Below are 22,599 nucleotides of genomic sequence, written 5' to 3'. Positions count from 1 at the left end.
GGATAGATGGATGGGTGAATGAAGTATGGATCTGGTGACTCAGGATGCTAGCCTTCTGGTATATCACTTCACCCTCCCCTCCCCTATCCCTCAGGACAGATATGCTCCACACTCCATTCAGCTGGGGCTCCCAAAGGTTTTATCCACTTGGCTGCCAAGGAAAGTACCGGGCAACAGCCATGAATGGCTTCCAGAAAGCCTAGCTAACAGGAACCAGCTGTGACTACACATACACAAGAGGTATCCAAATGTCCCTTCTCATCTTCCACAGTCCTTGTCTTTGTCCCAGGGGACCATTTCCCTCTCAGCCCAGGATTCTGAGGTTCAGGGCAGGCCTGGCAGTGCTAAGGCTGCTGAAGGTAGTCTCCCAAGGCTTATTTCTGAGGCCGACTGAGTCTCCGGAGTTTCTTGAGTTGACTGAGCAGCTCAGAGATAAAAGACTGAAAGAGAAACAGGGATGAGATCAAGGAAAGGGGTCACGCCCACCCACAATGCCCTTCTTAATCTCCCCTGACCCCATGTCTCCAGAGCTGGGGAAGGTGAGAAGGACCTAGTGCTAAGCCTTCCTCTCAAATACTCCTCTTCATTAGCTGCCTCCCCTCTAGGTCCCACTTACCCCCAGAGCAGCAGAGCATCCCTTACCTCTGTGGGGCGGGGGCAGTTTTGGAGAAGAGCCTGGTGGAAAAGAGCCAAGAGTGAGTCCCTGAGCCACAGAACTTTCCCACAAGCCTCCACTCAGCTTCCCAGGAATCCTCTCCTCTGAACTGGTTCTCCCCATGCCACTCAAGGAGGCAAAACCTGAGTTCCTGGGCTCCTCCCTCTCTAAGCTCAGCTTCCATTCCCCAACCCCAGGCCCACATTCTACCTCCAAGTGAGTCTTCTGTTCCTCTGTGGATAGTTCCATGAGAGCTTCCAGGTCAATCTCAGGCTCAGGAGGAGTTGGTTGACCCTGTTTGGGAATCACATGGGGCTCAGAGGGGCCTGGCTAGCTGGTGCTGGAGTGAAAGTTACTGTCGGGCTCACCCATCTCCTACCCTACTTCCATGTTCAGTCTGTCTCCTCACCACACTCCTCAGACCACATGTTCATTCTGCCATTCACCACTTACTGAATACCTACTATCTTCTATCTGAAACAGGGCTAGGGTTCTTTAAAAAGAGTGCCTGTTCGGGACACCTGGGTAGCTCAGTCGGTTGAGCATCCAACTTCGGCTCAGGTCATGATCTCACGGCTCATGAGTTTGAGCCCCACATCGGGCTCTGTGCCGATAGCTCAGAGCCTAGAGCCTGCTTCAGATTCTGTCTCCCCCCATCTCCCCCTGCCCCTACAGTGCTCACGTGCTGTCTCTCTCAAATATAAATAAACATTTTTAAAAATTTTAAAAAAATAAAAAGAGTACCTGTTTAATTTCAAAGGTGTATGCATGTTGTTGGTAAGGATCTAAAATGGTACAGCTGCTTTGGAAAACAGTTTTGCAGTTCTTTTTTATTTGTTTGTTTGTTTGTTTTAAGAGAAAGAGGCAGGGGCAGAGGGAGAGGAGCTGGAAAATCTTTTTTTTTTAATTAAAAAAAATTATTTTTTTAATTTTTGAGAGAGAGACAGAGCATGAGCTGGGAAGGGTCAGAGAGAGAGGGAGACACAGAATCCGAAGCAAGCTCCAGTCTCCAAGCTGTCAGCACAGAGCCCGACATGGGGCTCGAACCCATGGACCGCAAAATCATAACCTGAGCTGAAGTCGGATGTTCAACCAACTGAGCCACCCAGGCACCCCAAGGAGCTAGAAAATCAAGCACGGTTCACACCCACAACTGTGGGATCATGACCTGAGTTGAAATCAAGAGTCAGATATTTAACCAACTGAGCCACCCAGGCTCCCCAGCAGTTCTTTAAAATGTTAAATATAGAGTTGTCACCTGACCCAGCAATCCTACTCCTAGGTCTACTCCCAAGAGAAATGAAAACATGTCGACACAAAAGTTTGCATGAATGTTCATAGCAGTATTATTCATAATAGCCAAAAGGTAAAATAATACACATCTCCATCAACTGATGAATGGATAAATAAAATATAATGTAGCTATACAATATTGCTCAACAATAAAAGGAACACAGCATTGATTCAGACTACAACATGGATGAACCTTGAAAACATTATGCTAGTGAAAGAAACCAGTTACAAAAGGCCACATATTATGATTCAACTTGTATGAAATGTCCAGAATAGATAAATCCATAGAGACACAAAGTAGATTAGTGGTTGCCTAGGGCTGGGAGTGGTGGTGGTAAGGAATGAGGTGTGACTGCTAATTGGCACAGGGTTTCTTTCTGGGGTGATAAAATGTCCTAAAATTAAGTTGTGGTTGTATAACCCCAAAGATACTTAAAACTACTGGAAGTATACACTGCAAGTGAGTGATTGTATGGTATGTGAATCATATCTTAATAAAGCTGTCTTTAAAAGTTACCACAGTCAGGGGCACCTGGGTGGCTCAGTCGATTGAGTGTGTGACACTTGATTTTAGCTCAGGTCATGGTCTCATGGTTCATGGGTTCGAGCCCTACTTGGCATTCTCTCTCCCTCTCTCTCTCTGCCCCTCTCCTGCTGACACATGCATGTGTGCTCTCTCTCTCAAAATAAATAAACTTAAAAAAACAAAAGTTATTATAGTCAGTGAAATAATTTAAACAATACAGAGTTTATAAAATTGAAAATGAAAGAAGCTCAAGGGAATGAGAAGACAAGCTACAGACTGGGAGAAAATATTTGCAAAGGATGTATCTGATAAAGGACTATTGTCCAAAATAGACAAAGAACTCTTGAAACTCAAAAGTAAGAAAGGAACAACCCAACTGAAAAATCAGAAAAGATATGAACAGATACCTCACCAAAGAATATATGCAAATGGCAAATAGGATATGAGATATTCAACATAATATGTGAGTAGGAAATTGCAAATTAAGACAACAGTGAGATACACTACATACCTATCAAATTGGCAAAAAATCCAAAATGCTGACAACACAATGCTGATGAGGATATGGAACAAGGGGAACCTTCATTCATTGCTGGTAAGAATGCTAAATAGTACAGCCACTTGGGAAGACATTTTGGCAGTTTCTTACAAAACTAAACACACTTTTACCATATGATACAGTGATCAAGCTCCTTAGTATTTACCCAAGTGAGCTGGAAACATATCCATATAAAAACCTGCATAAAGATGTTTATAGCAACTTTATTCATAACTGCCAAAATTTGAAAGCAACCAATACATCCTTCAATAGGTAAATGGATAAATCAACAGCACACCCAGCCAATGGAATTATTATTCAGCACTAAAAGAAATGAGCTTCAAGCCATGAAAAGACTAAATGAACTGCAAACACATGGAATAAGTGAAAGAAGCCAATCTGAATTTGGCCAAACATATTGTATGATTTCAACTATACAACCTTCTGGGAAATGCAAAACTATGGAGACAGTAAAAAGATCAGTTGGAATAATGGGGAAAGTGGGATATATAGGTGGAACACAGAAGACTTTTAGGACAGAGAAAATACTCTGTATGATACTATAATAGTGGCTACATATCATTACACATTCGTCCAAACCCTTAGAATGTACAATACCAAGAATGAACCCTAATACAAGCTATGGACTTTGGGTCATTATAATGTGTCAATGTAGGCTCATCAACCATAACATTGTACTGCTCTAGTTGAGGAATGATAATGGGGGAGGCTATGCATGCGTGGGGACAGGGGGAACATGAGAACTCTCTGTTCAGTCTTCCTGTGAACCAAAAACTGCTCTAAAAATTAAGTCTAGGGGCACCTGGGTGGTTCAGTCAATTAAGTGTCTTGACTTCAGCTCAGGTCATGATCCCGCAGTTCATGAGTTCTAGCCCTGCATTGGGCTCTGTGCTGACAGCTCAGAGCCTGCAGCCTGCTTCAGATTCTATGTTTCCCTCTCTCCCCCTTCATACTCTGTCTCTCTCTCTCTCAAAAATAAATAAACATATTTATTTTATAAGTCTATTTTAATAAGTCTATTAAAAAAAAAGAGATGTGGGGCGCCTGGGTGGCTCAGTTGGTTAGGTGTCTGAGTTCAGCTAAGGTCATGATCTTACGGCTTGTGAGTTAGAGCACCGTGTCAGGCTCTGTGGTGACAGCTCAGACAGAGCCTGGATCCTACTTTGGATTCAGTTTCTCCATCTCTCTCTGCCCCTTCCCTCCTCATGGTCTGTCTCTGTCCCTCAAAAATAAATAAATATTAGAGAGAGAGAGAGAGATGTGAACTCAATGGCCAAGGTTTAATAAACTTGTGATTTTTTACTGCTTTATCAAGGACTTTTTTTTTAATACGAAATTTATTGTCAAATTGGTTTCCATACAACACCCAGTGCTCATCCCAACAGGACTTTCTTAAGTGAAAGTGGCATGGTGATAAAGAACATGACTCCTAGCACAGGTTGGTGCCACTTTTTTTTTAAAGTCTGTTTGTTTGTTTGTTTGTTTGTGTGTTTATTCCTCTACACCCAACATGGGACTCGAATTCATGACCCCAAGATCAAGAGTTGCATGCTCCACCAACTGAGCCATCCAGGTGCTCATGGTGCCACTTTCTTGATTCACACTGAGAGTCACCATTGTTTTTGCATTATCAGTACAAACGTCAACATAGTGAAAAAGGCAAATGACATCTCAATATTACTATGAACATAACCAGGAAACCTCTGAAAGGGTCTTGGAAACCCCCAGGGTCACCAGAATACACTTCAACTGCTGCCTCATTAATTTTTTTACTGGGTTCAGTTTTTTCTTACTGATTTAAGAAGCCTTTTTTTTTTTTAAACTAGATTAGCTCTCACGTTCATTCTACATATGATGGAAATTTGTGTGTGAGGAAGGGGTTGGGGAAATATATGTGTTTACATATAGCTAAATGTTTATATATAGCTAAATGTAACTAATCGTCTTTTCCAGTTTGGGGGTTTAATTTTTTTTTAATTTTATTTTAGAGAGAATGCAAGCAGGGAAGAGGGGCAGAGGGAGAGAGAGAATCTCAAGCAGGCTCCACACTTAGCACGGAGTCCAAGGTGGAATTCGATCCCATGACCCTGGGATCATGACCTTACCTGAAGTCAAGAGTGGGACACTTAACCAACTGAGCCACCCAGGCACCCCTTCAGTTTGGGTTTTGCCATTTCTTCTCCTTCTCCTTCTTCTAATGCTTAGCAAGTTCTTCTCATATGGATTTGAATAAATATTTGATATTCACCTTTACATTTTCTAGAGGTTTGATAATTTCACCTTTTCCTTTTGATTATTTAATCCTTTTTGACGTTGTTTATTTATTGATTTTTGAGAAAGAGAGAGACAGAGACAGAGAGAGACAGAAAGAGATCAAGTGGGGAAGAGGCAGAGAGAGGAGAAGAGAGACAGAATTCCAAGCAGGCTCCATGCTGTTAGTGCAGAGCCTGATCACAAGCTGTGAGATCATGATGTAAGCCAAAAGTGAGAGTTGAACACTCAACCGATTGAGCCACCCAGGCGCCCCTGATTATTTAATACTTCAAGATCTATTTACTCAACAAATACATGTTCAGTGACTACTGTTATTAACCTGGCACTATGAACTTGGGAGCTTCAATGAACAAAACAAAAATCTTGTCCTCAAAGAGCCCACATATTAGAGGCAGTCAAGAAGACAAATAGATACATATATAATAAGTACTTAAGCTGTATAATTTGTTTAACATTATTTGGGGGACTTTTTAGATGATGGAAATGTTCCATATCTCGATTGGGGTAGTAGTGGTTACATATGAAAAAGTGCATCCCAATGTACACTTCGAATTTTATTCTCTGTCAGTTATACCTCAATAAAGTTGATATATATATATATTTTTTTAGGTTAAGAAAAAGGAAAAAGAAGCCTCACCTGCCCTCTCCTTCCTCCAACTGCCAACAGGTAACCACTGTTAACAGTTTTAGTCCTCCCATGCCTTTTTATTTATTTATTTATTTTTAAAAAAAATTTTCAACGTTTTATTTTCTTATTTTTGAGACAGGGAGAGACAGAGCATGAACAGGGGAGGGTCAGAGAGAGGGAGACACAGAATCCGAAACAGGCTCCAGGCTCTGAGCTGTCAGCACAGAGCCTGACGCGGGGCTCAAACTCATGGACCACGAGATCATGACCCGAGCCGAAGTCGGCCGCTTAACCAACTGAGCTACCCAGGTGCCCCTATTATTTATTTTTTTAATGTTTATTTATTTATTTCGAGAGACAGAGAGAGAGAGAGACCATGAATGGGGAAGGGGCAGAGAGAGAGAGAGAGAGAGAGAGAGAGAGAGAGAGAGAGAATCCAAAGTAGGCCTGGTGCTCAGTGCAGAGCCCAATGTGGGGCTCCATCTCACAAACCATGAGATCATGACCTGAGCCGAAATCAAGAGTCGGATGCTCAACTGACTGAGCCACCCAGGTACCACTCCATGCCTTTTAAAAAATAAATAATGCTAGGGTTCTAAGTTAGCTCTTTCACCCTAAGCTCTAGGCTTTCCTTTTTGCTTGCTTGGTTTCTAGCTCATCTGGTTCATCCTTCATTCATTTAATGCATATTTGTTGAGGGCATGCTATGCACCAAGTATTGTGATAAGTGCTGGGGCCATAACAGCAAGACAGACAGATATAACCCTGCCCTTGAAAAGCTTATAGTCTCCTGAAGGATATAGACAAGTGAAATGGCAGTTATAATACAGAGTGATAAGCACTCTGATGAGATACTTTGAGAACACAATGGAAAGGGAACATAACCAAGCCTGGGATTTAAGAAGGCTTCCTGGAGGAAGTGACCTCTAATCTGAGAACTGAAGGCTAAGTGGGAGTTAACCAGATATTTATTCTTAGTAACAGGGACTGAATTTATTCTCCCAAAATAAGTAACCAGAAAACTAGGGGTGCCTGGGTGGCTCAGTTGTTAAGCGTCTGGCTCTTGGTTTCTGCTCAGGTTGTGATCTCATAGTCGTGGGTTCAAGTCCCACAATGGGCTCTGTGCTGACAGCACTGAGCCTACTTGGGATTCTGTCTTCCTCTCTCTGCTCCTCTCCGACTCGTGTTGTCTCTCTGTGTCAAGAATAAACATTTTTTAAAAGTAACTAGAAAACTAGAATATATATGAACAATGTTTTCAATCATTGGACAAAGGTTGCTCAGGACTACCTAAGAGAGAAGGGAAACAGATGAGACAAACTCTGTAATTGCCCTGTATTTCTTCCTAGAGGCAGTTTCCAGACCACAGAGCAGAGAGGGAGGTCCCAAGGAGAGCACAGTGGTCTTGCGAAATTGATAGGACAGAGATCAGAGTTCAGGGTTGAGGTGGCTGGAAGTTGCTAGACAAAGTTCTGGAGAGGAGGGTGTTATGAAAAGAGACCTCCAGAAATCTGCATAAAGGTTCTCTTGAGTCTTTGCTGAACACAAGATGCACATTCATAGGATAAAGCCTCACAAGCCCAGGTACTATGAGGCACCAAAGGCACAGAGATGAACAGTTCCCAGACCTCACACATGACTGGGAGACTAATCAAGTTCCATCCAGTCAGAGTGGACAGTCATCACTGATCATTTAGGAATTCAGTAGAGACCTCAGAAGGGCCATACCTGACTGGGGGTTAAATTATTCTCTAGATTAAAGGATACTCTAGACTCAATGTAGCTTAAAAATAAGCTTCAGAAGGATCAAACTGAGCCACAAGTAACTAAACTGCCTATTAAAACAAGGCCCAATGCTTTAAAGGAAGAAAAAAAAAATCCAGTTAGTCAGTAACATGAAACTCATAAAATGTCCAGTATCCAGTCAAAAAAATCACTAGTCATACCAGAAGCAGGAAATATGACCTATAACCAGGAGAAATATCAGTTAATAGAAGTAGACACACACACATGACAGAATTAGCAGATGAAGAAACCATGAACATACTAATGAGAAAAATGAAATCTATGAGAAAAAAAACAAACGTGGAGCAGCCAGAGATGAAAAATACAGTATTTTAAATGAAAAACTTACTGGATGAATGGAGGTAATGGCATATGTGACGTTGCCAAAGTAAAGATCAGTTGAACCTGAAGATACAGAGACAGAAACTAGCCAAAATGAAACACAGAAAGAAAAAAACCTGGGGGCGTGGGTAGGAAGAAGACAAAAGAGTCTTGGTGATCTTGGTATGATATCAAGTGGTCTAACACATGTGCATTTGGAATTCCAGAAGGTGGAGAGTGGGGCAGAATAGTAAAGCTGCACTCCAACTATTAGAATTCTACCTCTAAAAAAAGTATTAGTCTGACTCCCAAAAACCTTTTCATATCACTTATGATATTAACTACACGTATTTTGGATATAAGGTATGTATATATTACTGAGAGTCAGATTACCATTGCAGTCCGGAGCTGAGAATATGGGCTGATATCATAATCCAAATATTCTTTCCTTAAAGTATTTTTTGAATTCTCAGAAATGAGTGGATATATCAAACAACCCCTGCTGAGATGAACAAGTGTGGTAAAACTGTGAGTCGATATTGCATGAAGTGGTTTCCTGCCAGATGCTGCCTGATCTGACTCCTTTCTCACTTTCACTCCACGTTCCATCCCCGTACTCCTGATATCTCTGCCATGGGAACCAGCAATGAAGTAAGTCTCAGGGATGAGCTAACAAGTGTTTGTTTCACATATTTGTTAGCAATACTTTTTTAAAGTTGGAAATCTAATAGATTGTTTCTTAAAATGTCACCAAATCAGAAGGGCTGCCTGCATCAAAATGCCAGCTGCCACCAGGAAAAGATAGTGTCATAGAAGCTATAGGGAAGGAATGTTTCTCTTTGGAGGGGGCGTGGGGAAGAACGTTTCAAAACTCTAGAGTGGTCAACAGTATCCCCTGCTGATGTGTACATTAGATTTGGCCCCAAGGCAGTGATTGGTGACCTTGGCAAGAGCTCCCAATAGAATGGTGGGAACAGAAGCCAGGTCTCAGTGGTTTGAATAGTGAAAGGAAGGGGAAAGGTAAGTAAAGGATGTGAGTGTGGAGGCACATGGGTGGCTCAGTCAGTTAGGCATCTGAGTCTTGATCTCGGCTCAGGTCATGATCTCACAGTTTCTGAGTCCAAGCCCCAAATCTGGCTCTGTACTGACAGCACGAAGCCCACTTGGGATTCTCTCTCTCTCCCTCTCTGCCCCTTCCAGGCTTGTGTGCTCACTTTCTCTCCCTCTCTCTCAAAATAAATAAATAAACATTTTAAAGAAAGGATGTGAGTGTGGACAAACTTTTAAGAAGTCTTGTCGTAAAAGAGACATGGAATCATGGGTGGGATCGGGGGGGTGCATATTGTTGGGCAAGTCTCCTTAAATTTTTTTAATGTTTATTTATTTTTCAGAGAAAGCGGGGGGGGGGAGGAGCAGAGAAAGAGGATGACACAGAATTTGAAGCAGGCTCTAGGCCCCTAGATGTCAGCACAGAGCCCAACATGGGGCTTGAACCCACAAACTGCAAGATCATGACCTCAGCCAAAGTCCGTAACCAACTGAGCCACCCAGGTGCCCCAAGAGTCTCCTTAAAATAGAACAAACTCATGAGTATTTACATCCTTCCTTAGAAGCCAAATCCACACTCCACCTCTGGACAATAGGAGCTCTAGGGCCCCAAGTCTGTTTTGTTGAACCCAGACTTGGTTCCTCTGATGACAACAGAGCTGGTGCATACCCAGTGAGATGAGACGGGGCCCTCCAACAAGGTAAGGTTGGAACCCATTAAACCAAACTAAACAAGTAGTGATGCATCCCTGGAATAATTCCCAGCAGTTCTATCCAAGGTGGGCATGTCGAGGAGAGGCTGGTGGGTGGAGACAGACTCTATATGGGTAGAAGTGGGGCAAGGTAAGCCTGAACACTGTTGCCTCCATCTCTGCCTAAGATGACCAGCCACCTGGGGCTTCCCCAGGCACTTGGATGCTTCCTGCTGAAAAGTGCTGGGATTGTGAGAGGAACTGCCACCTGGCACCTTTGGACAATTGTCATGGCAACTGCAGGCCAGGTATTTTATTTCGGTCATTGCCTGGGAGTGGTCCTCCCACATATCCTGCTTTCAAATGTGATGAGCTCATTATTGTACAGCTTTCACCCCTGCACTGATCTTGCAAAAGCAGGTTCTTTGTCTAGTGTCTTTCTCCAGTGCCTGGAAAAATTTGCTCTGAGGTGTCTGAAATATGAGACTTTTTGTGCAAGTGTACAACAATCTGAAAGTGAAACTGTTCCAGAGCGGGAGGGTGCCAGCAGGATAGAAGGGCAGTAGAGGTGTTCTTCAAGGGCAGAGCAGACGCAGGCCAAGAACGTGTGCCTCTCCTGCTCACAGTTCCAGGGCATCTCCCTACACTGAACAAGTGAGCCCAGAATGCCACAGGGGACATGGTCGACACCTGGGCCAAACTGATACATGACCCAGTGAGTTTCACAAGACAGCCTGGGCCACATGCATCATTCTCCTCCACCCCCACAGGGGCCACTGACACAGCCCTTACCCGGAAGAATGACAAGCCCCTTGCTGCCCCAGAAACAAAAGATAGGAGCTGAGTCAAGAAGCAGAAGAAGAAAGGACCATGGTATGTGGACAAGACTCCTGGTCTCTGGCTTGGTGCAGTGGTTCTCAGCCAGCCACCTGCTAGAATTAACTGTGGGGCTTATTAAAAGACCAGTGCCTGGACCCCACCCTAGCAGATTTAAAGTCAGTTGAGGCACAGTCAAGTCATCTGGTTTTTTCTGAAGTACTTCAGGGCTGGAGAACCACTAAGCTGCCCGAGTGAGCGCCCAGGCTCTGCAGGCAGAGCTCCAGCTGTAGCTCCTGGTCTCCTGGTTTCCTAGTTGTATGACCTTGGACTTGTTACTCAACATCTTTAGGCTTCCATTTCCTTCAAGGTAAAAACATAGCTACCGAAGGGCGTTGTGGGGAGGGCCGAATGGGGTAACGCATGCCAAGTGCTGGGTGCAGTGCCTAACACAGAGTTAAGTGTACAGAATGCTACCCTTGTTGCTGAAGCAGCAGTTGTGACTACTCTAGGATCCCGATTTTTAGTTATCTCAGGAGGAAGGTGCCACTTCTCATGACAAGGGGCAGAAAGCCATCCTTTTCACAGGGTGGAGTTGAGGGGAGTCCATCAGAGCCAGGGCCAAGGACTTATTCTAGTCCATTGCTGTCTGTTCTGAGAGGATGGAAATGTTCTATGTGTGTGCTGACAGTGTGGTAACAATGAGCCACGTGGGGCTACTGGGCACTTGAAATGTGGCTAGTGTGACTGAGAAAATGAACCTTTAATTTTATTTAATTTTTATTAATTGAAAGGCAAATAGCTACACATAGCTATAGTCCTGGACAATGTAGCCCTTGACACGTATGTGTGTTCAGGATGAGAGTAAGTCAAGACATGAAGTAAATAAAAATCGCTCTTGTATCTCATTTGAGCTTCACAAAAGTCCTACAAAGGAGCTATGACAGGCGTTGATAGGCTCATCTTGTGGATTAGGAAACTAAGTCTCAGGGATGTGAAAGGACCTGGCCCAGATTTTGAAGAGAGTTAGAGGTAGAGCCCAGACCAGAGGCAGGCAGGTTTCTGGACTGCAAATCCACGTTCACTTGTTGCGAGCAGCTTTCTCTCACATTGGCCCTCCGGCTCCTCCTGAGGTCTCCCAGCAGGCTCTCTCCCAGGCCCCTGGTGGCCTCCCACCCTGCTGGTAGCACTCACCTGGAAGAGCTCCTGAATCTGCGCGTCCACCCACAGCTCCATCTCCAGCCAGCGCTGGAGCTGCCCCCGGTCATACTTCACCGTCAGCCGGCTAGGTCTCCGGGACCTGGGTACTTTGGAGATGTCGGGGTGGGACTTTGACTCTGAGTCCGTGGATGACGTCCTCCTCCTCCCAGAAGTCCACTGGACCTTCTTACTTGGGTTCTCCCCATCAGCGTTGGGAGATGTGCAGGAAGTAGGGCTTGAAGACAGCATGGAAGGATTGGCGTGAGCAACAACCTGGGAAAAACGGCCAGTCAGAGCAACGGTGTCAGGGAAGTGAGGAGACGGGGAACAGAGGGAGAGGCCAGCAAGGAAGAAAGGAAGGAAGAGGAGGGAGGGCCAAGTCTCCGGGAGGGGCGGAGGGTCAAAGATCAACAGGACTTTCTCTGGTGCTGGGAATGCCAATCTTCTGGCTCTTAGCTGCCAGTGAGTGGCACTCCCGAGCTGTGCCCCAGCCCTCCTCTTGTGCAGCTGCCATAGCCCAAAGTGATATAAATTTCAGATAAGCAAAGGTCAAGAGGGTGCCAATCCTCGGGAGGAAGAAGGGATCCTTGGGTCCTGAGGGGTGCAGGGCTCTGATTCAGTGCTCTATGGCCAGTTCTGGAACAGGACCCGAATCACACTCACCAGAGAGCACTCAGCATCTCATCTTCCTGGGACTAGATCCACCTGGGCCCTGAGGAGCTGGAGTCAGATGGATCCTGCAGGAGCAGGGTCCCAGGCAGGTAGGAGGTCCAGCTCAGAGTGTGGCACTGGTAGGGGCAGAGTCTCACCGCAGATAGTTACAAGGGATGGTTATTTCTGGCCCTCTTAGGGTCAGTACCCTCTTGTGTCTGGGTGTGTCTGAATGCGAGCTGCATTATGAAATATGTGAGGGAAGAGGTGCTCCTCTATCAGCCTGGCCCTGTGCTTGCAAAGGTAAATTTATCAAGCTTCTCTCCCATGCCCGTTCCCCAGAAGCAACTGCTTAGGAAGCCATATTTTCATCACATGACCCTCCCCTGACTCAAGTCCTTCCTGACACAGAGGAAACCCAAAGACCTACCTCCTACCCAGGTGTCAAGACTAACAGTTTTAAACACACAGTACCTGCATTCTAAAGGAAGGGTATGTTTGTTTGTTTAGTCTTTTGCAACAAAATATTCTAAACTTTTTAGAAAAGTTACAGAAGAACACTGTAATTTTTTAAAAAGATGAACAGCTCAGAAGGACAAACAAATGAAAAATGAAAGTTTCGGGGCGCCTGGGTGGCGCAGTCGGTTAAGCGTCCGACTTCAGCCAGGTCACGATCTCACGGTCTGTGAGTTCGAGCCCCGCGTCAGGCTCTGGGCTGATGGCTCAGAGCCTGGAGCCTGTTTCCGATTCTGTGTCTCCCTCTCTCTCTGTCCCTCCCCCGTTCATGCTCTGTCTCTCTCTGTCCCAAAAAATAAAATAAACGTTGAAAAAAAAATTTTTTTAAAAAAAGAAAAATGAAAGTTTCTCTCCTCTCCCCAGCTCTACTCCCCAGAAGCAACCCCATCAACAGCTTCTGTTTTTAATTCTCCTGTAATCACCATTATCCCTTTGTGTAATGTCATATATTTGTCCATTTTAGATAGCATCTCTTGTCTCCTCAATATGAATGATGGGAGATTCATCATCCCCTTTTTACTTTCCACATTCCAATTTTTGTTATATGTATATTTTTCTTTCTTTTTAATTTTGAGATTTTTTTCATTTGAAGGTAAATCTTAATGCTATTAAATTTACAAATATGCTAATTTAAATGCCCAAGTATGTATCTAAAACACACATTGCAAACATACAAATATCTATTCTCTCCACATGTCAGAGTCCATTCATTTCATGGTTTGGAAATGCGGAGAATAGATTCCCCTTAAACTGCAAGTCAGCAGGTGTTTCTTCACAGTTAACATTAGCAAAATTCATTCAAAATAGTAATTAACAATGACCTTCTTCTTTACTTATTAACTCGCAACTAAACACCTTCAAAACTGTATTTTGTTAAAATTTCTGTACTAAAACGTAGAAAAACTGAACTACACAAACATTGAAAGTTAAAAATTCCTTAATTTTTATTCCTGGGATTACTACCCAATTTACAGGGCAATATACCTCAGGTAACAAAAAGAAAAAGAAAAAGGTACAACAGATAGAAGACCTCAGGAATGTACATGTAATTGACACTACATTGCATTCATCAATAGCTGCACTTTTTGCCAACTGTGGCTATGACAGTCCTGAACAAGAAGGGGTTCCTGTTTAAGCTGCAGGAACTTTTCTGACTATGGAGCATCGTTCCTTCTGTGGCAAATTTTTACAGTTCCTCTAATGCACTTGGGACGACTGTCTCAAAGTAACCTGTCAGCTTTCCTGACAACACCTTGCTCGCTCTCCTGCTAAGAACTGTAGCCCTTTTCTTCTGAAAATTTTTAGAACCTTCTGCTACCATATCCACCACTTCCACCACCAGATCCATAACCACCACCATAGGGACTGCCCGAGCTTCTTCCACCAAAACTGCCCCCTTTCATGGGTGCTCAGCTTGGTTGCTGTTGTCCACTATAATTTCCAAAATCATTATAGTTCCCACGACCACCATAGTTACCACCTCCAAAATTTCCTCCTTCATCGTAACCATCATATCCTCCACCATCACCGCCATACCCACCGCCTTGGTTTCCATATCCTGGCCCACCACCACCATAGCCTCCTCTGCTACTTTAACCAGGACCACCACCACAGTTGCCACCATCACCTCCAAATCCATTATATCCACCATCACCTCCTCCATATCTACCTCTGCTGCCACCACCTCCACCGTAGCCTCCTCTTCCACCAAAGTTTCCTCCACAACCCATAAAGTTGCCAGATCCACCTCCACGACCTCTTTGTGATCCAGCAGACTGCATTTCTTGTTTGGAAAGGGCCTTTTCCACTTCACAATTACGCCCATTAATAGTGATGGCATTTCTGAACAATTTTATCAACTGTATCATGATCATCAAAAGTTACAAAAGCAAATCCTCTCTTTTTTCCACTCTGCCTGTCCTCCATAACTTCTATGGTTTCCATCTTGCCATACTTTTCAAAGCAGTCTCTCCAATTGTATTCTTCTGTATCTTCTTTAATACCACCAACGAAATTTTTCTTCATAGTTAGTTGGGCACCAGGCTTTGCAGAATCCTCTCCAGAAACAGCTCTCTTTGGTTCCACTACACGTCCATCACCCTTGTGTGGTCGAGCACACATGGCTGCATCCACCTCTTCCACGCAAGAGTAAGTCACAAAACCAAAACCCCTGGAACGTTTTGTTTGGGGGTCTCTCATCACCACACAATCTGTAAGTGTGTCCCATTTTTCAAAACGTTCTCATAAACTATCATTTGTAGTTTCAAAGCTCAAACCACCAATAAACAGTTTTCTCAACTCCTCTTGTTCCTTTAGATCATGGCCCTCCTCCTGACGGTGGCAGCGACAGCTGGAGTCGGGCTGGGGGCAACCGGGTGGCAGTTTTACCTCCATCCTGAGACCAGACTCGTCTCTTCCAACTCGAGTTCAACACAGGATCTTGTTTATATATTTCTTTTTAGGTCTCACAGTAGTTGCCTTTACAATGTTGAGTTTCTGTTTCCAGTGTATCGATTTCAACCACCATACACTGCGTAAAGAGAGCTATAGATAAAGGCCAATAGATGAGTCTTTAATGATGAAGAACTTTGGGGCTCTAAGATGACAGAGTGGGGGAGGTATTTGAGGGTTGGAGCCCAGGAAAATAGCCTGAAAAAGCCCAGACTTTAGAGGAAGACTGCCAGATGTGAGTTCAAACTCAGTTTTTTGCCCTGCATTGGTTTTATAACCCTCACATTTCACAACCTCTTTGAGTCTATTTTCTCATCTGCAACATGGGGCTTTGGGGGAGGAATAAATGAGTTGATAGATGTAAACATGATGTCCAAAACAAGAGTCCCTTCTTAGTAAACATCCATTCCCTTCCTTTGCCTTGTCACTCTCCCTGCCTTCCTGGTGAGGCTCCAGGCTTCACGTCTGCCAAAGGGTGGCCCAGGGATTTCTTCACAGTGGCTTCCCTCCTGAGCCTCTTTGGAAGAGGGTGGAAATGAGTGGTAGGGAGGCCTCTAATATGCAGCCTGTAGACTCAGCTGTTACTTTGATGACCTGTTACACATAACAATGGCAAGCATTATTATGATAGTTCCTCCATCCTCTCTTCTTGAAGAGTTTGGGAGCCCTTTCAGGAAAAGGAACCAGATCAGAAGACTCAATGAGTTTTGTTCATTAACCTAGTCACTCAATAAGAAAGATTTTATGAGCTCATCTAGCAGGCCAAGTGTTATGCTCAATACTGGAGATTGGTGATCCAAAGAAACACAGTCCCTGCCTTCATGGAACTTAACAGTTTAGAGTAAAAATAAACAAATATTCATCAACTAATCAAACAAATGTAAAGTTGCAACTGTATTTAGTTATCTGGAAAAGAAGGTAAAAGGTGCTATATTGAGGGTGTGACCTAGCAAGTGGTAACAGTTTGAACTGAGTTCTTAAGGATGAATAGGAGTTAACTAGGCACAGGGACCAGCAGGAATGGATCTGGCAGAAGGTAGGGCAAATGCAAAGGTTCTGTGGCAGGAGGGAGATGTTGAGTACAAGGACTAAAAGGCCAATGGGGCTAGAACAGAGAGAGGAGGGAGGAAATCGTGAGTCATGAGGCAGAGTGGGTAGAGGTATCTACACAGGGCTCTGTAATCCACATTAAGGAATTTTGTCTCTATCCTAAGAGTACTGGAAGTCACAACAAAATCCTATGTAATAGTGGTGGGGTAGGCTGACATGTTCAAATTTAAATTTCCAAAAGACAGAGAATCAGAGAGTGCAAAAAGCCTGAAGGAGATCAGTTAGGAGGCCACTGCTGTAGGGCTTAACTGGAGGAGGTAGTGTTGTTGGTAGTGAAAAGGGTATAAAGGGACAGATTGGAAAGCTATTTAGGGGATCCTAGTTAATAGAACTTGGTGATGGATTGGGGACACAAAATATGCAAACTTCATAGACACCTACACTGCGACACAGACAGGTTCATGCATGGAGCCTCTGTGAGCCTATTTCCTCATCTGTAAACTGGAGGTTCTGGAGATTTTGCAAGAGCATGCGGCATGGCTCCTGTGAGGCTCAATGGCATACAAATGAGTTATGCCCATTATTTATGTGTAAGGCTCCTTACTGACATTCTTCCGTTTTTGCATTCACACACAGCTCACTGCCCTACGAGCATCACCATTCATCAGTTTGCCTGAGATAAGGGAATCATGCCCCAAGATAACATGGAAAGAAAAAACCACAAGGACAGCAGGGCCACATCAGGGTGGGTAAACAAAGAGGGTGCTGCCCTGGGCAGAGGTGAGGGTGTCTGCCTTGCTCCCCTGGCCTGCCCTAAATCCAGTGGGGGGTATAAAATGGGCAACAGGAAGATATCATCAGAACTATGGTCTTCTTGGGGCTCCTGGGTGGCTCAGTCAGTTAAGCAGCTGACTTGGTTTTGGCTCAGATCACGATTTCATGGTTCCTAGGATTGAGCCCTATGTTGGGCTATGTGTTGAGAAAACGGAGAGTGCTTGGGATTCTGTCTCTCCCCCTCTCTCTGCCTGTCCCCCACACTCACTCTCTGCCTCCTCAAAATAAATAAACTTAAAAAACAAAAAGAACTAGGCTGTTTTTAAATGTCTCTTCTCTTCCTCCTCTTATTAAACATTTTTATTTATAGGGGGACCTGGCTGCTTAGTCAGTATAACACATGACTCTTGATCTCAGGGTCATGAATTTGAGTCCCATGCTGGGTGTAGAGATTACTTAACTAAAAAAAAAAATTATTATGGAAGAAAAACATGTTCATTTTAGAAACGTTTCTAAATTCTCTTTTCTTTTCTTTTTTTTTTTAGATTTTATTTTTAAATAACCCCTACACCTAACATTGGGCTCAAACTCACAACATTGAGATTGAGAGTTGCATGGTCCTCTGACTGAGCCAGCCAAGTGCCCCAACATTTCCAAATTTTCTAAAATATTAAAAATTGCTCACAATCCCACCATATAAAACCATGACTGCTAACTTCTGGCAAACTTTGAAAGTTTGACATTCTGGCAAACTTCTTCTAGTCTTTTTTCTGTGCATATGTAACATAGTTAAGAAAATACTAATATGGCACAAAAACAGACACATAGACCAATGGAATAGAATAGAAACCCCAGAACTAGACCCACAAACGTATGGCCAACTCATTTTTGACAAAGCAGGAAAGAACATCCAATGGAAAAAAGACAGTCTCTTTAACAAATGGTGCTGGGAGAACTGGACAGCAACATGCAGAAGGTTGAAACTAGACCACTTTCTCACACCATTCACAAAAATAAACTCAAAATGGATAAAGGACCTGAATGTGAGACAGGAAACCATCAAAACCTTAGAGGAGAAAGCAGGAAAAGACCTCTCTGACCTCAGCCGTAGCAATCTCTTACTCGACACATCCCCAAAGGCAAGGGAATTAAAAGCAAAAGTGAATTACTGGGACCTTATGAAGATAAAAAGCTTCTGCACAGCAAAGGAAACAACCAATAAAACTAAAAGGCAACCAACGGAATGGGAAAAGATATTTGCAAATGACATATCGGACAAAGGGCTAGTATCCAAAATCTATAAAGAGCTCACCAAACTCCACACCCGAAAAACAAATAACCCAGTGAAGAAATGGGCAGAAAACATGAATAGACACTTCTCTAAAGAAGACATCCGGATAGCCAACAGGCACATGAAAAGATGTTCAACGACGCTCCTTATCAGGGAAATACAAATCAAAACCACACTCAGATATCACCTCACGCCAGTCAGAGTGGCCAAAATGAACAAATCAGGAGACTATAGATGCTGGAGAGGATGTGGAGAAATGGGAACCCTCTTGCACTGTTGGTGGGAATGCAAATTGGTGCAGCTGTTCTGGAAAGCAGTGTGGAGGTTCCTCAGAAAATTAAAAATAGACCTACCCTCTGACCCAGCAATAGCACTGCTAGGAATTTACCCAAGGGATACAGGAGTACTGATGCATAGGGGCACTTGTACCCCAATGTTTATAGCAGCACTCTCAACAATAGCCAAATTATGGAAAGAGCCTACATGTCCATCAACTGATGAATGGATAAAGAAATTGTGGTTTATATACACAATGGAATACTACGTGGCAATGAGAAAGAATGAAATATGGCCTTTTGTAGCAACGTGGATGGAACTGGAGAGTGTGATGCTAAGTGAAATAAGCCATACAGAGAAAGACAGATACCATATGGTTTCACTCTTATGTGGATCCTGAGAAACTTAACAGAAACCCATGGAGGAGGGGAAGGAAAAAAAAAAAAAAAAGAGGTTAGAGTGGGAGAGAGCCAAAGCATAAGAGACTGTTAAAAATTGAGAACAAACTGAGGGTTGATGGGGGATGGGAGGGAGGGGAGGGTGGGTGATGGGTATTGAGGAGGGCATCTTTTGGGATGAGCACTGGGTGTTGTATGGAAACCAATTTGACAATAAATTTCATATATTAAAAAATAAATAAATAAATAAATAAATAAATAAAAGAAAATACTAATATACAATATATAATTATTTGGGAAACTTTAAAAACTATTATTATTCAAGAAATATGTTTAAAGATGACATGTTCATTGTAGAAAATTTTTAAATATAGATAAAGAAGAAAAGTATAAATGATCTGTTTGGTATGTTTATTTTTCCTTTTTCATAGAGCTTTGCTTGTTTTGGATTTCCATGAAATTAGATCATTTTGTAACATATGCAAGCCATTTTATAATTTTATATCTTTTGAATACTTTTATTAAGTAGTTTTGTACATATCTTTTTTTAAATCTGCAGAGTTTTTCAAAATTTGGGCCATAAAAAAAATTGTAGACGATGACTCAAAGTAAGAAATTCATTTAATATCATAATGCATACATAAACATGAAATGAAAATTTTCTTTTTATTATTATTATTTTTTAAATTTACATCCAAGTTAGTTAACATACAGTGTAATAATGATTTCAGGAATAGAATTTAGTGATTCATCACTTACAAATAACACTCAATGCTCATTCCCACAAGTGTCCTCCTTAATGCTACTTGCCTATTTAGCCTATCCCCCCACTCACAACCCCTCCAGCAATCCTCTGTTTGTTCTCTGTATTTATTTTTTTTTTTTAATGTTTATTTATTTTTGAGACAGAGAGAGACAGAGCATGAACGGGGGAGGGGCAGAGAGAGAGGGAGACACAGAATCGGAAGCAGGCTCCAGGCTCCGAGCCATCAGCCCAGAGCCCGTCGCGGGGCTTGAACTCACGGACCGCGAGATCGTGACCTGAGCTGAAGTCAGACGCTTAACCGACTGAGCCACCCAGGCGCCCCTGGTTCTCTGTATTTAAGAGTCTCTTATGGTTTGTGCCCCTCCCTGTTTTTATATTATTGCTTCCCTTCCCTTTATGTTCATCTGTTTTGTATCTTAAGTTCCACATGAGTGAAGTCATATGATATTTGTCTTTCTCTGATTTATTTCACTTAGCGTAATACCCACTAGTTCCATCCACATAGCTGTAAATGGCAAATTTTCATTCTTTTTGATTGCCGAGTAATACTCCCTTGTATATATATGCCACATCTTCTTTATCCATTCATCCATCAATGGACATTTGGGCTCTTTCCATACTTTGGCTACCACTGATTGTGCTGCTATAAACATTGGGGTGCATGTGCCCCATCAAAACAGCATTCCTGTATCCTTTGGATAAGTACCTAGTAGTGCAATTGCTGGGTCATAGGGTAGTTTTATTTTAAATTTTTGAGGAACTGCCATACTGTTTTCCAGAGTGGCTGCACCAGTTTGCATTCCCACCAACGATGCAAAAGAGATCCTCTTTCTCCACATCCTCGCCAACATCTGTTGTTGCCTGAGTTGTTAATATTAGCCATTCTGACAGGCGTAAGGTGGTATCTCCTTGTGGTTTTGATTTGTATTTCCCTGATGGTGAGCGATGTTGAGCATTTTTTCATGTGTCTGTTAGCCATCTGGATGTCTTCTTTGGAGAAGTGTCTATTCATATCTTCTGCCCATTTCTTCACTGGACGATTTGTTTTTAGGGTGTTGAGTTTGATAAGTTCTTGATAGATTTTGGATACTAACCCTTTATCTGATATTTCATGTGCAAATATCTTCTCCCATTCTGTAGGTTGTCTTTTAGTTTTGTTGATTGTTTCCTTCACTGTGAAGATTTTTATGTTGATTAGGTCCCAATAGTTCATTTTGCTTTTGTTTCCCTTCCCTCTGGAGACATGTCAAGTAAGAAGTTGCTGCAGCTGAGGTCAGGGAGGTTGTTGCCTGTTTTCTCCTCTAGGATTTTTGATGGCTTCCTGTCTTCGGTTTAGGTCTTTTGTCCATTTTGAGTTTATTTTTGTGTATGTTGTAAGAAAGTGGTCCAGGTTCATTCTTCTGCAGGTCACTCTCCAGTTTTCCCAACACCATTTGCTGAAGAAACTGTCTTTTTTCCATTGGATATTCTTTCCTGCTTTGTCAAAGATTAGTTGGGCATACATTTGTGGGTCCATTTCTGGGTTTTCTATTCTGTTCTATTGAACTATGTGTCTGTTTTTGTGCCAGTACAATACTGTCTTGATGATTACAGCTTTGTAATAGAGCTTGAAGTTCGGAATTATGATGCCTCCAGCTTTGGTTTTCTTTTTCAGGATTGCTTTGCTATTCACGGTCTTTTCCCGTTCCATGCAAATTTTAGGATTCTTTGTTCTAGCTCTGTGAAGAATTCTGGTGTTATTTTGATAGGGATTGCTGAAATGAAAATTTTCTTATGAAGAAAAACTTACCTTTATTTTGATATTTTTAACTCTATTTCATTTTATTTTTTCAAATGCTAACAGCAAGTCAGTTTGTTTTCAAGACTCACTATGGGGCGCCTGGGTGGCTCAGTCAGTTGAGTGTCCGACTTTGGCTCAGGTCATGATCTCACAGTCTGTAAGTTCAAGCCCTGCATCCGGCTCTATGCTGACAACTCAGAGCCTGGAGCCTGCTTCGGATTCTGTGTCTCCCTCTCTCTCTGCCCCTTCCCCGCTCATGCTCTGTCTCTCTCTGTCTCAAAAATAAATAAAAACATTAAAAAAAAAAAAGACACACTAATGGATTCCAACCTCTTCTATTAGCAACAATTCCATGATACAGTTACTCAATCCCCTATCATTAGATATATGGATTGCTACCAGTTTTTTGCCATTATAAATAGTACTGTTCTGAACATCCCTGTAACTATTCCTTTGTTAGCATTCCATGATTTTTCTTTTCCCTTAAGAGAAATTTCTAGAGGTGGGGCTACAAGGGTGTGTAAAATTTTAGGGGAGTTTGACATTTATGGTCATATTAGCTCTCTAAAAAGTTGTACCAAAGAAACTGTTTATAGTTTGATATCCTATTTTTTTCTGTTAACGAATACATTAGTCATATAAGCTGCATAACAAATTATCCCAAAATTTTACAGCTTAAAACATTAAGTATTTATTTATTTTATTTTATTTTTTAAATTTTTTAATGTTTTTTTATTTATTTTTGAGACAGAGAGAGACAGAGCATGAACGGGGGAGAGTCAGAGACAGAGGGAGACACAGAATCTGAAACAGGCTCCAGGCTCTGAGCTGTCAGCACAGAGCCCAACGC

The 22,599-nt window shown here is 42.7% G+C and overlaps 1 protein-coding gene and 1 pseudogene across 2 annotated transcripts in view; both read right to left on the bottom strand.

Annotated features, from left to right (window-relative positions):
• Window positions 1-116: 116 nt before the first annotated feature.
• The window catches only part of PPP1R14D (protein phosphatase 1 regulatory inhibitor subunit 14D), a 27,308-nt gene continuing 4,825 nt past the window's right edge, over window positions 117-22,599 (bottom strand). Inside the window, exons 3-6 of one of the 2 annotated variants that reach the window (XM_058738166.1) lie at window positions 11,791-12,069; window positions 866-949; window positions 643-675; window positions 117-440 (exon numbers count right to left, since the gene is read on the bottom strand). In XM_058738166.1, the coding sequence (XP_058594149.1) occupies window positions 375-440; window positions 643-675; window positions 866-949; window positions 11,791-12,045 (438 nt within the window). In that variant the 5' untranslated portion in view covers window positions 12,046-12,069 and the 3' untranslated portion in view covers window positions 117-374. Of the gene's footprint in view, window positions 441-642; window positions 676-865; window positions 950-11,790; window positions 12,189-22,599 lie in introns of those variants that run through there. The other variant, XM_058738165.1, reaches the window with a different exon arrangement.
• Window positions 14,075-15,488, bottom strand: LOC131516736 (heterogeneous nuclear ribonucleoprotein A3-like; annotated as a pseudogene).

This window comes from Neofelis nebulosa, chromosome 7 (assembly GCF_028018385.1).
Source record: "Neofelis nebulosa isolate mNeoNeb1 chromosome 7, mNeoNeb1.pri, whole genome shotgun sequence".
NCBI classification, from domain to species: Eukaryota; Metazoa; Chordata; class Mammalia; order Carnivora; family Felidae; genus Neofelis; species Neofelis nebulosa.
This window is presented reverse-complemented; position numbering and strand designations above follow the sequence as displayed.